The sequence below is a fragment of the Littorina saxatilis genome, unplaced genomic scaffold (genome assembly GCF_037325665.1).
Source record: "Littorina saxatilis isolate snail1 unplaced genomic scaffold, US_GU_Lsax_2.0 scaffold_528, whole genome shotgun sequence".
Classification (NCBI taxonomy): Eukaryota; Metazoa; Mollusca; class Gastropoda; order Littorinimorpha; family Littorinidae; genus Littorina; species Littorina saxatilis.
Window position 1 is genome coordinate 6,294 of NW_027126460.1, and position 13,707 is coordinate 20,000.

At 44.6% G+C, this 13,707-nt stretch overlaps 1 protein-coding gene across 2 annotated transcripts in view; it reads right to left on the minus strand.

The window, feature by feature from the left end:
* Positions 1 to 1,228: 1,228 nt before the first annotated feature.
* LOC138954886 (uncharacterized) overlaps positions 1,229 to 13,707 on the minus strand; it is a 25,180-nt gene continuing 12,701 nt past the window's right edge. Inside the window, exons 2-9 of one of the 2 annotated variants that reach the window (XM_070326639.1) lie at positions 10,328 to 10,397; positions 9,472 to 9,594; positions 7,757 to 7,933; positions 6,760 to 7,392; positions 5,373 to 5,554; positions 4,242 to 4,757; positions 3,220 to 3,584; positions 1,229 to 2,511 (exon numbers count right to left, since the gene is read on the minus strand). In XM_070326639.1, the coding sequence (XP_070182740.1) occupies positions 2,093 to 2,511; positions 3,220 to 3,584; positions 4,242 to 4,757; positions 5,373 to 5,554; positions 6,760 to 7,392; positions 7,757 to 7,933; positions 9,472 to 9,594; positions 10,328 to 10,378 (2,466 nt within the window). In that variant the 5' untranslated portion in view covers positions 10,379 to 10,397 and the 3' untranslated portion in view covers positions 1,229 to 2,092. The remainder of the gene's footprint in view (positions 2,512 to 3,219; positions 3,585 to 4,241; positions 4,758 to 5,372; positions 5,555 to 6,759; positions 7,393 to 7,756; positions 7,934 to 9,471; positions 9,595 to 10,327; positions 10,398 to 13,707) is intronic. The other variant, XM_070326640.1, reaches the window with a different exon arrangement.

Sequence of the window (13,707 nt, forward strand, 5' to 3'; positions counted from 1 at the left end):
CTACCGGGGTAGGGACTCCAGTTTCTCTAATCCTAGGTGGTGTCGCAGCAGCAGTTGGTGGTTTATCATTTATAGCATCAGCTATAATGAAAAAAATTGTGAAAAAGCTTGAAAAACACGAATCCATTTCCACTCTTGCATCATCAAAATTGTCTAGCCTAAAACTGTCTATCAGTAAAGCACTTGAAGATTCAAAAGTTTCTGACGAAGAATTCAAACAGATACAAACAGACTTTGATGACTACAAAAGTAAGAAAGCAAGTATTCAAACAAAAACACGAGCTGAATATAACAAGCCAATCGATATAGAAGATCTGAAAAAGCAGTTTTTAAAAAAGGGGATTCAAATAGGACGGGAAGAAAAAGTAAAAATAGAATCACTTGTAAAGAGTTAACTATTCGTTTAGACAGTCACATTGCATGTATCAGATATAATTCTAACAGTGAAAGAACATATGAAGTAAAGTTTGTAAAAGAGAGAGCGTATTGAGCTTAAGAATGTTGTATAAGAGAAAGGGGGAATGTACGTTCTGGGTTACTGATTCCGACAGACCCGGCATTGGTTCAAAACAACCTTACTTTACTGTATTTTTTTTGTATGGATTTATGCAGTATTTTTCTGATTTTGTCGCATGTTTCATTTTAGTAAAAGTTTAGTCCAGAAGCCTATTTTGCGTTAATATTTAGGGTCTGTCGGAATCGGTGAGCCAGAACGTACATTCTCCCTTTCTCTGGGTGAGGATAAGTGTGTCTGTGGATCTGTATGTGTGTTAAAGTGTATGCGTGCATGTGTGGGGGAACTAGATATGGGGGGGGGGGAGTTGGCGCGTCCTTGGATCTGTGTGTGTGCGTGTGTGTGTGTGTGTGTGTATGCGTGTGTGCGTGTTGTGTTTATGTGTTTGCGGGTGTGTTTGTGTGCGTACGTAGAGTTGTAACTGTCGGGGAAGGGCTATGGATTTGGAGCACTTTGTTTCCAAATGATTTCCAGTTTATCTTTACTCCAAGAAGTTGTGTACGTGTTGTTTGTTCTCTGTTCAGTGAGCTTAATGTAGGTGTGCTAACACTAGGATTACAATAGAAAGTGTTGCTGCCAAGGCACACACACACACACACAAACACACACACACACATATATACCCACACACACACACACACACACACACACACACACATCAAAGCACCCACACATGCTCGCGCAGATGAACTGTCAAAAATGAAGAAAACAAGATTTCAAATTCATCATACGTAGAATGTATTAATCATTTAAGAACCGGAATAGTTTTGACACTGGATTGATATCACAGTATTTGTTGTTTTTTAGCAAAATATCCCAAAACAGTTCTCAGCGGTAGACGTATGGTATCAAAATGATATTTCCTCTCTCTCTCCCCCTTTCCCACTCTCTCTGTCCATCTCTCTGTCCATCTCTCTGTCCATCTCTCTGTCCGCTTCTCTCTCTGTCCATCTCTCTGTCCATCTCTCTGTCCATCTCTCTGTCCATCTCTCTGTCCATCTCTCTGTCCATCTCTCTGTCCATCTCTCTGTCTCTGTATTTGTTCTCTCTCTCTCTCTCTCTCTCTCTCTCTCTCTCTCTCTCTCTCTCTCTCTCTTGTTAGCATGTTCATGGATACCACTGTCCCTAGAAAATTTACTGTCTGTCCGTGACGTCATTTCTTGATGACGCTAATTTTTAATGAAATCATGCGCTTGTCAGTGAACAAGAAGCGATGTGTTGAGAGATTTTTCTTTCCGTATTTTAAAACGATAAAAATGTCACTCGGGTTGTTGTTGTCGGTGTCGGTGGTGATGGTGTCGGATGGTGGTGGATGTCGTGGTAGAGGATGATGTTGTCGTCGTAGTTGTCAGAGAGCGGCAGGTTGTAAGGACAGGTATTGCTGATTTTCAGTAAATGGAGTCAATAAAATGCTGAATTTCAGTTCAACGGTTGTTGTTGTTGTTGTTGTTGTTGTTGTTGTTGTTGTTGTTGTTGTTGTTGTTAGACATCGTTGGACGTTGCGGGATGTGTAGTTGAGACAGGTGGTGGTGGTGGCGGTGACGAGATGTGGGTGTCACTCAGTGTCGCTGTCGCTGGCTATGTGCTAACAATCTTCACCCAGATCACCTGGGCCGTGGACCGCGACACGGATCTCAGGCGGCCGGTATGGTCAGCATCACCAAACCCAACACCAGGGTCCAGGTAGACAACGACGTGTCTCTCCAAGCCCCATACTGTGTTCTCATTGGCCACCGTCACCGCCTCGTCTCGACCCCTACCTGCCGCTCTCTGTGTGGGACCCGATGTCATTTCAGCCAGTTGTCTAACGGCCGCTGTGTCGTTATGAGCCACCTTACGGGTGGGGACGCCGCGTGACTCGAGGCCCCGGATGAAGGGTGCTGGTGAGTCAGGGTGATCATCCGGTGTGTCTGTGTCACAGTTCATGACACTACCCAGCACAAAGACGTCGCTGTAGGTGAGGCCGCCCTGCCCGTGGGGAGCGTTGTCATCGCAACCTGAAACATCACACACACCGTCAACATCACATCGTCGTTGTGTAATATACATCCACACCGACTGCAACAACTACAACAACAACAACACCAACAACAACAGCAACGACGACGACGACGACACCACCATCACCATCAACAACAACGACGACACAAACAACAACGACGACCCATGTCTAACTTCCGCGCCAACACCGGCTGCAGCAACACGTGAACAGAGACTACAACTACACCAGCAGCACCACAACCACCTGAAAATAGGAAAAACAATTTTATATTATTTAGGGTTCAACACCTCACCTTGGCAGACTTGTGACGATATTATGTAAAAACGTCACAGTTAATGACGCAAATATCAATGTTTCTTGTAAGTTTAATGACGTCATCGAAATGTTGTACACCGACCTGACTGACACTTACTGCAGAGAGAGAGAGAGAGAGAGAGACAGACACTGAAACAGACAGACAAACAGACAAACAGAGTGACACATATAGACAGACAGACAGACGGGCGGACAGACAGACAGACAGACAGACAGACAGACAGACAGACAGACAGACAAACAGACAGACAGACAGAAAACCAGACAGACAGACATACAGACACACAGACAGACAGACAAAAAGACAGGCGGACAGGCGGACAGACAAACAGACAGACAGACAGACAGACAGACAGACAGGCGGACAGACAGAGAGAGGTGTACTGACCGACACGAAGATCTCGCAGCATGTCTGCCACCAGCTCCCCGCACCGTGCACACCGCCATGTCAAGTCACCCTCATGTCCCTGTCTGTCACGGTAGCCAGCACCATAGTGATCAAACGTCAGGACAGGTGGGCCGTCGCACGGTGCGGACACTGGCGGCCTGGTGTAGGCCGGGACCGTTCCATCCTTCATATCGTTAGCCTGCTCCACCTCTCTCACCACAGCAGGTGGGCTTCTCAGGGGCTGTGTCAGTTTGCGGACGTAACGCTCCATGTCGGCAGGTACATCTAGCTTAACACCTGCTGCCCACAAGGTGAACCGGACGTGTCGTTGTTTTAACGCCCGGTAGATCTCTGCGATGACGTCACTGTAACAGAACAGACAGGTGTGTCAGTGTTTATAAACAGAACAGACAGGTGTGTTATAGTTCTCACAAAACTCGGTTGTTTTAACGCAGTGTAGATCTTCGTGATGACGTCACAGTAACAGAACGGACAGGTGTGTCAGTGGTGATTACACCTGGAATTACGAAACTGATTAAAACAAAACAAAAAGTAAGTCACAAAGATTGCTGTTCAGGATAAGAATCACAGTGAACCTGAAATGAAATGACGCAATGATTAATAATGACGTGAACAGAATGACGTTATTTCGCTCCACTCTTCGTTACCTTGACCAAGTTTTTCCAATGGCAGACAAAGAAAGGGTGGCGCCTGATCGGACAGATTGATAACATCACTGATCAGTACACACCGCAGTGACAGTTGCTGAATTCACATTCTACATCTAATAAACATGCCCCAGTCTATTAATTATTCAAACTTGAAAATAAAGAGCCATCACTTCTACATAAATCTTCAGAATTTCTTGACCAAAAGCACACGAATGACCTCGTTATAGAAAAGGTGTGAATATAATAATATTTTGTGAATTAGCAGACTTCCTTCCAACGAACACGACCACACCGGCCAACACAAGAGTGACAGGAGGCAGTGTTAGATTCAGTGTACAGCGTCATTCTTACCACTCAGCCTCATCGGCCAGGATGTGCACGCGTCCGTGTGTCTGTGCGTGTTGACACAGCTCCTCCACCCAGGCCTGCACTTTCTTCTTGCCTTCCTCTGTCCAGTGACCCAGCCAGTCCCGTACCCCCGCCATGTTGACGAGCTGCACGCTGCCGGCTCCCTGTCCGGCAGTCTCTCTCACCTGATGACCCACAAGGTAAGCAGCAGCAGCGCCATCTCTACTCGTCTGAAGAACAAAGACGGTGCCGCAGCCCTTCCTCAGCAGAAAATGTCCCTTCAATATCAAGACTACGCTTTTTGAAGTGCCCGTCGGGCCCCAGAGGATTCTCACGTCGACGGCGTCGTCGTCTGGTGTCTCCTCCAAGACTTGAAACTGCTGCGGGAACAGAGCTATGCAAGACATGGGTCGACCATGCTCCATTCCAACAGCGTGCACAAGATGGCCCTGGGTCCACAGCTGTAGTCTTGGCTGTCTGCTGAGGAATAGCTCAACCGTTGTCAGTGGTATGGAGAATCTGTCATCATACACATTCACACATTATTAGGTATATCGCACACACACACACACACACACACACACACACACACACACACACACACGCACACACACACACGCACACAAGCACACATACACAAACACACACACACATACCGTTACACACACACACACACACATACACGCATACCGTTACACACACACACACACATGCATGAATGCATGCATATATCAATCAAAGCAATAAACAAATCAAAGCAAGTCAAACAATCACGACAAAGACCACGAACAAAAAAACATCCACACAAAAACACAAACAAGGATAGACAGGGAGAGATCAAAACAGAGAATTCGTAACGAGAAACAAGAGAGAGAGAGAGACAGAGAGAGAGAGAGAGAGAGAGAGAGAGAGAGAGAGAGAGAGAGAGAGAGAGAGAAAGAGAGAGTGAGAGAGAGAGAGAGGGGGGAGAGAGAGAGAGGGGGGAGAGAGAGAGAGAGAGAGGGGGTTGGGGGGTGGGGGTGGGGGGAGGGGGGTCGGGAGAAAGAAAGAAAGAAAGATAGATTACGTTAGGTCAAGTAATAACAAACGTGCGTGCGTGCGCTTCACCGATATGATACAGCTATGCAACAGTACCTGGCAACCAACTGTGTGTAGGTAGCTGCATCCATGGCAGGGTCCCCGCCCTCATTCCGTTCAAAGCTTGCCCTCCACCACGCGTCGAGCCGTGTCTGGTCAGCCATATCGTCCTCACATAGACACACTTGGCTGACATTCCGACTTGACTCGACGCTGAGGCCTTCCTGCAACTCCTGTAACTGAGATCAACACACACGGACTGTAAAGAATGCGGGAAATGGCACAAGGGATGGTTTAATACACGATGCACACAAAGACAGTGTAACATTAGGCCTACCTGAGTTGGAAATCTCTTCATTCCTGCTTTAGTGTTTACCAGCCTAAAAGACAACTTTCTGGACAAAAGCAAACCATCTTTTCGGAAAAGAGTTTCCCGTTTGTGGTGACGCCCATTAGGCTACGTAAAGTACAAGTGACGTCGTTTTCGCGACAAAAAAATGACGTCTACTATTCAAGGTCACTGTTCTTAGAGCTCTGGACAGTAAAAAATAAAAAGCAAATGAAATTCGACTCGCCTTCGTCTTGTCCCACAACAATGTAACACCCCCCACCCCCTTTTAGGATCCCCCCTCCCCCATGGAAGACTCCCGCCACCACCACTCCCACAAGAGTCCCTCCCTTCTTGTACAACCACCCCCTTTTATGCCTGACCTCCCCCAATATGACCTTTTTTTCATATTAACCTCTGTAAGTTAACCCACATTTTAAGACTGAACCCTAATAAAAAAATAATAAAAAATCCTCTTTCAGCTTCATAAATTCAATGTTCAAGAGAACGTTGGCATCAGAATAATCGAACAAAAGTTGATCAAAAGTGTGACCTGTATTATTCCAGATATGTTCAGTGGTGATCATCTTGTCCAGCAAACATGTCCATGCTATTACTGTGAACATTTTCGAAACAAGCTACATTTTGGTCATGTCTGCTGATTAATAACACCTACAATTGTGTGAAATATGGAGGCTTTGTTACCCAAATATCTGAAAGAAACTAAACTTAAAAAAGTTGATGAGCATGACCCCGCTGTGACCCCAACATTTGACGAAGGTCAATCAAATCGGGGTCAAATCGGAAGATTATTAAATACCAGAAGTCTGCAAATGTTTAAAGGTCTAGCTTCAAAATCATCCAAGATAATCTTAACGTTAAGTTTTTTGTTCGGACATACGGACGGACACTGCATACAGTGTGTGGACAAAAAGCATAGCGCTATGAACTGGCCCTTACTTTACGTTGGTGAACAAATATCTCTCTCTCTCTCTCTCTCTCTCTCTCTCTCTCTTTTTTTTCTCTCTCTCTCTCTTTTTCTCTCTCTCTCTACTTCTCTCCTGCGTTCGTCTGTTTTTGCGTGTGTGAGCGAGTGTAGGTCAAGAGTTAACTTACATCGCTCATGTTTAGCAGCACCTCCTCCAGACAGCGTCTCGTTGTGTCGGGCAGGACAATGGCCTGGTGGAGGGCTGGCTGTGTTACCAGGTCACCCAGAACAGAGCGCCTCACAACATCTCTGGCTTGCTTCAGGTAGGCAGCGGCCTTCTTTAGTTCTTCTTGAACTGCAAGGGGGTCGTCTTCTGTCTGAGGTATGATTGCCGCCATCATTATCCCACGCTCGCGATGTATGACGAGCAGGTCAACAAAGTCCTCCTTCAGGTTCAACGGCTCTGCTTTGACGCTGTTCGTGTTCCTGGCGGCTGCACCAGTATAGATGCTTTGGGTATTAGCACCATATACACCAAATTTAGCTTGGGTCAGAATTACCATAATTTCCTTTTCCCTTGCGGCTTTGTTCTTTATCTGATTCATGCAGTGGTGGACATTTTTCAGCACTCTGTCTATGCGGACAGTGTCCCTGACCTCTCTACTCTCATCTATGTCTATTTGTTGCTGTGTTTTCAGTACCTGGATTCGCTCACCTTCTCCGATATATGCCATTCTCTCTTGCACAGTGTCCATGTGAGCCGGGGGGATTATGTATGATTCGCTCTCAAGGTGAGGGAACCAGGCGTTGAGAAACTCTCTCTGGAATCAAAGACATGATGGTGTACTGCCTGCTCACTTCTAGTACCATTCACAACCTACGTCAACTATGAAGACGGTGAAAATACGGACACCAAATAGGGACTTATGTCTCGTTGGTGGTTCACACAATATTTGCCTAGAACACAGCAGATAATTGTTTAAAAACAGTTGTTCTATGGTGTAAATTCAAAATGAAAAACAAAAACAAGGAAAACAACAACAACAACAACAACAACAACAACAACAACAACAACGTAACACAAAAAGAGTAAAACTAATGATAATGCACCTTATTCATTTTAAACATAACTTCAATAAGTCTTAAAATATGAGGTTTCGGGGTTTTTTTCTGAGATGAATTTACCTCATGGTCTGACAACCTCAACACTTGGTCCTCTGATTCCTGTGATCTTGCCATCAAGGGCGGGGCAGGAGAGACAGCCTGGTTCCCCGGTGACCCAGAGGTACTGCACGGCGGAGCACATTCCACAGCCGGTCCCTGTGTGATGTGCATGATATAACCGTCACTTCTGTCATAGCACTGTTCACATATGTAATGATCAGGATATTACCGTCATTTCTGTCATAGCACTGTTCATATATGTACTATGCATGATATTACCGTCACTTCTGTCAAAGCGATGTTCATATGTGTGGTTTGCATGATATTACAGTCACTTCTGTCATAGCGCTGTTCATACGTGTGGTTTGCATGATATTACAGTCACTTCTGTCACAGCGCTGTTCATAATTATGAGTTGTGTGCATGATATGACCGTCACTTCTGTCATAGCGATGTTTATATGTGTGGTTTGCATGATATTACGGTCACTTCTGTCATAGGGCTGTTCATGATTATGAGTTGTGTGCATGATATGACCGTCATTTCTGTCATAGCGTTGTTTTAGATAGTGACTCACCTTATTGTCATGCAATACGTATTGATGTGAACGTAAATATGTATGTATGTGAACGTGTTTCCTCACATGGTACTCAGAAAAAAAATTCAAACATTATTTTATTTTCCTGTACGTTTGTGGGCCAAAACGCCCATGTACACTCATGGTTTTGCACAAAGAGGATTGTATGTGCTTGGCCGTATGTTCCGTCGGCCATATACTTATACTCTACTCTGTGTCGTGGGATGCATGCTTGGTATTTTCATGTTTCTATAATTCACTGACATGGATTTCAGGATCTTTACCATTTTTAACTGGTTTTGTACCACACGATGGGGGGAGGGGGGGGCAAGCAGGTATGCAAATAAAGTGACCCGGGAGATCGGAAAATCTCTTCTCGGCGGGGTTCCAAACACTCAACCATCAACTTGGCTGTTGCGATCCATCAATGAGGAATGTTCAGTCTATTTGCGTGTATCGACACTGACACGGACAATGCATGAATACGACCCCCAACAAATTGACAGATTAGATCGGCCGTGTAGGAGCTGAGGGGGACGGGAGGGGGGCAGGAGAGACAGAGGCAGACAGATATCGACAGAGATAGACAGACAGAGACAGATATAGACAGACAGAGATAGACAGACAGAGACAGACAGAGATAGACAGAGATAGACAGACAGAGATAGACAGACAGAGATAGACAGACAGAGATAGACAGACAGAGATAGACAGACAGAGATAGACAGACAGAGATAGACAGACAGAGATAGACAGACAGAGATGGGTTGGTTGGCTGGTTATTGTTTGTTGTTTAATGTGCCTACAACCTGTGGCAATCACGATAACATTGTAGACGGTTCTAAAAACCGCATGTCTTGCAAAACGTCTTTCGCCAAATCTTAAGAGAGAGAGAGAGAGAGAGAGAGAGAGAGAGAGAGAGAGAGAGAGAGAGAGAGAGAGAGAGAGAGAGAGAGAGAGAGAGAGAGAGAGAGAGAGAGAGAGAGAGAAAATCTTAAGAGAGAGAGAGAGAGAGAGAGGAGAGAGAGAGAGAGAAAACAAATATTAAGAGAGGAGAGCGAGAGAGAGAGAGGAGAGAGAGAGAGAGAGAGAGAGAGAGAGAGAGAGAGAGAGAGAGAGAGAGAGAGAGAGAGAGAGTACTCCGCTATCTAAGACCTACCAGATCAACGGAGCAATTAGTACAGCCCTGAGCAGCACAGTTGGTACAGGGGGTGCAGTTCGCACGGCAGTCACACTCCCCTTGCCTGATGCACCGTGATTCCCTGCTGCACTGGCAGCACGCCTGAAAGGTTCGATGTGAGTGACCTCTTTTGTTGTGAGAATGTACGTGTTAAAACACAACACGATGGACAACACGTACAACACGATGGATATCACAACACGATGGACAACACAGCACGATGGACAACACAACACGATGGACAACACAACACGATGGACAACACAACAAAATGGACAACACAATACGATGGACAGCACAACACGATGGTCAACACAACATGATGGACAACACAACACGATGGACAACACAACACGATGGACAACACAACAAAATGGACAACACAATACGATGGACAACACAACACGATGGACAACACAACATGATGGACAACACAACACGATGGACAACACAACAAAATGGACAACACAACACGATGGACAACACAACACGATGGACAACACAACACGATGGACAACATAACATGATGGACAATACAACAAAATGGACAACACAACACGATGGACAACACAACACAATGGATAACACAACATGATGGACAATACAACAAGGTGAACAACATAACACGATGGACATCACAGCACGATGGACACCACAACGTGATGGACAACACAACACAATGGACCACACAACACGATGGACAACACAATACAATAAACAACACAATACAATGGACAACAAAATACAACGCAATGGACAACACAACACGATGGACAACACACCACAGCTAAGAACACAGAATGATACACATCACAACACGGTGACAGCGGCCTACCAGACGTGGTTTCTTTGCAATGGATCCGCTGCCTCCCTGCTGACTCGCCATTGTGCTCGCCCTGTCTCACCTAAAACATCAACATCATGTTGCAATTAGATGAGTAGTGTTGCCCGTGGCGATCCTTTAGCGACAGTTAATGCACATGTTCATCTTAAAGGGGAGTAATCCTTTAGCAACAGTTAGTGCACATGTTCATCTTAAAGGGGAGTAATCCTGTAGCAACAGTTAGTGCACATGTTCATCTTAAAGGGGAGTAATCCTGTAGCAACAGTTAGTGCACATGTTCATCTTAAAGGGGAGTAATCCTGTAGCAACAGTTAGTGCACATGTTCATCTTAAAGGGGAGTAATCCTTTAGCAACAGTTAGTGCACATGTTCATCTTAAAGGGGAGTAATCCTTCAGCAACAGTTAGTGCACATGTTCATCTTGAAGGGGAGTAATCCTTTAGCAACAGTTAGTGCACATGTTCATCTTAAAGGGGAGTAATCCTTTAGCAACAGTTAGTGCACATGTTCATCTTAAAGGGGAGTAATCCTTTAGCAACAGTTAGTGCACATGTTCATCTTAAAGGGGAGTAATCCTGTAGCAACAGTTAGTGCACATGTTCATCTTAAAGGGGAGTAATCCTTTAGCAACAGTTAGTGCACATGTTCATCTTAAAGGGGAGTAATCCTTTAGCAACAGTTAGTGCACATGTTCATCTAAAGGGGAGTAATCCTTTAGCAACAGTTAGTGCACATGTTCATCTTAAAGGGGAGTAATCCTTTAGCAACAGTTAGTGCACATGTTCATCTTAAAGGGGAGTAATCCTAAGGCACTTTCGATTCGCCGTAATTTAGACACTCCAGCGACGAATTACATGAACGATTATCAATATCTAAATAGATTAACTGGTTGAATAAGTGTGAATAGTAAAGTAGATGTGACCAGGTCTGACTCTTCATGCAGAGTCAACACATTGTAACCATTTTCTATACACCGATTAACAGTTCCGCGGCCATTTTGGAATTGTACGTACGCAGATCGTTTTTCGAGTATTTTTTCTACTTCCACTTCCAGTTCCGTGGAATTTGCGCTTGTGCATATCACTTTTACGAGTAAGTTCCGGAGATTTGAACGCATAGATTGATTCGCTGAAGAAGGTGCACTTTTGTAGTGATTTGCAAAATTGGGACCCCCATTTCCAAAGTCGGTAAACTACATTACTGCAACCAGTTACTGGGCAAGTTTATATGCCACTGAAATGGATTGAACTTGAAGTTGACTCTGCAACTTTGATGGAAATGAACCGACGAGCACACTCGCCCTCTCTATCACCATGCTTTGCTGTGCAGACGATGCAAACGTTGCTCGTCGAAAACATCTCGACCAATCATAATCGCTTTAGGTATCACGTGGGTTTTCTTTTTTCTTCCATGTAGCGCTGGAACTGTTAACTGGTGTATTGTAATTCAGAAACGCTGGGTTTAGAACGAAGCACATTCTGTGATTGGTGTTCAATTCTTGATGAACACCAACAATCACATGTTGAATACATGCTTAGGAGGCGCATTTATACACGTTTAATCAGTCTTTGTTATATAGTGGTGAGAGTAATTTGTAAGTGCCCGGTACTGTAGCATTAGCAAAACAGCGAGACCATAGTTGATGCGAAGAGGTGATATCAATCACATGACGTAAATAGATGTACGTGGGATTTCTTTTGAAAAAGTGAGTCTATTCCAAACACTGCTATTGGATGGGACAAATGTTTTGCCTTCCACCAATCACACGAAAAGGAGAAACAAATATGTGAAAAGATTGAGCGGGAGCAGAGAGATGGTGATACGGTAGCACGTGTTGTTTTACGTGACCGTCACAGGTCAGTGAACTGAAAGAAGTGTGTCAACAGAACGGAATCATTTCGGCCTTGTTGCAATCGCACGAAAGCAGGAACAAGTTCCTTAACAGATTAGAATACATTAACTTTGACAGACTCCACTTGAAGACTGTCGGGGATGATCGTGGAGTAACGCTCCACAAAAGCCGTAGTGCAGGCCAAGCGAACGAAATGCATGTACTGGGGGACACCCCCCCCCCCCCCCTCATCCAATGCCACACAAAAACAATCTAACAGAGTCTACATCTGTTGAGCGAATTACTTCATATTTGTGACCCCAAAGAAATGCCACCCTCGAAAATTCTAATAACTTACACATTTTTTCAACGAATTACTTCATATTTGAGTAACATTATCCAGAGCTCAGAGTGACAAGGATTGCAGAGTTGAGAATGTTGGTACCAATGTCAGAATTGAGGACGTGTGCATGGTACGTTCCTCCTTGACCATAACAAGGAATTTAATTTTAATGTATTTATAATTAATAATGGACACATGAGTGCATGTTTGTGGATATGTATGTGAGGGTGCGAGTGTGTATGGTTTAGGATATGTATGTAAGGGTGCGAGTGTGTATGGTTTAGGATATGTATGTGAGGGTGCGAGTGTGTATGGTTTAGGATATGTATGTGAGGGTGCGAGTGTGTATGGTTTAGGATATGTGTGTGAGGGTGCGAGTGTGTATGGTTTAGGATATGTATGTGAGGGTGCAAGTGTGTGTGGTTTAGGATATGTATGTGAGGGTGCGAGTGTGTATGGTTTAGGATATGTGTGTGAGGGTGCGAGTGTGTATGGTTTAGGATATGTGTGTGAGGGTGCGAGTGTGTATGGTTTAGGATATGTGTGTGAGGGTGCGAGTGTGTATGGTTTAGGATATGTGTGTGAGGGTGCGAGTGTGTGTGGTTTAGGATATGTGTGTGCAGATGAATTCTATGTGTTTATTTATACGTTTTGAGAGGGATATAATATCTGTGTAGACGAGCTAAAAGAAATATTTATTTTGTCTCACATTCAGATAATAAAGTTGTATTAAATTGAATTGAAAATGAATTGAATGAAGACCAGAACGCTGTTAACATTGGAGCTACTCTCGCTGTGTTGTGACCATGGTATCTCCCTCGTTCTCTGACCATGACAATGAAGACCAGAGCGCTGTTAACATTGGAGCTACTCTCCCTGTGTTGTGATCATGGTATCTTGTTCTCTGACCATGACAATGAAGACCAGAACGCTGTTAACATTGGAGCTACTCTCGCTGTGTTGTGATCATGGTATCTTGTTCTCTGACCATGACAATGAAGACCAGAACGCTGTTAACATTGGAGCTACTCTCGCTGTGTTGTGATCATGGTATCTTGTTCTCTGACCATGACAATGAAGACCAGAACGCTGTTAACATTGGAGCTACTCTCGCTGTGTTGTGACCATGGTATCTTGTTCTCTGACCATGACAATGAAGACCAGAGCACTGTTAACATTGGAGCTACTCTCGCTGTG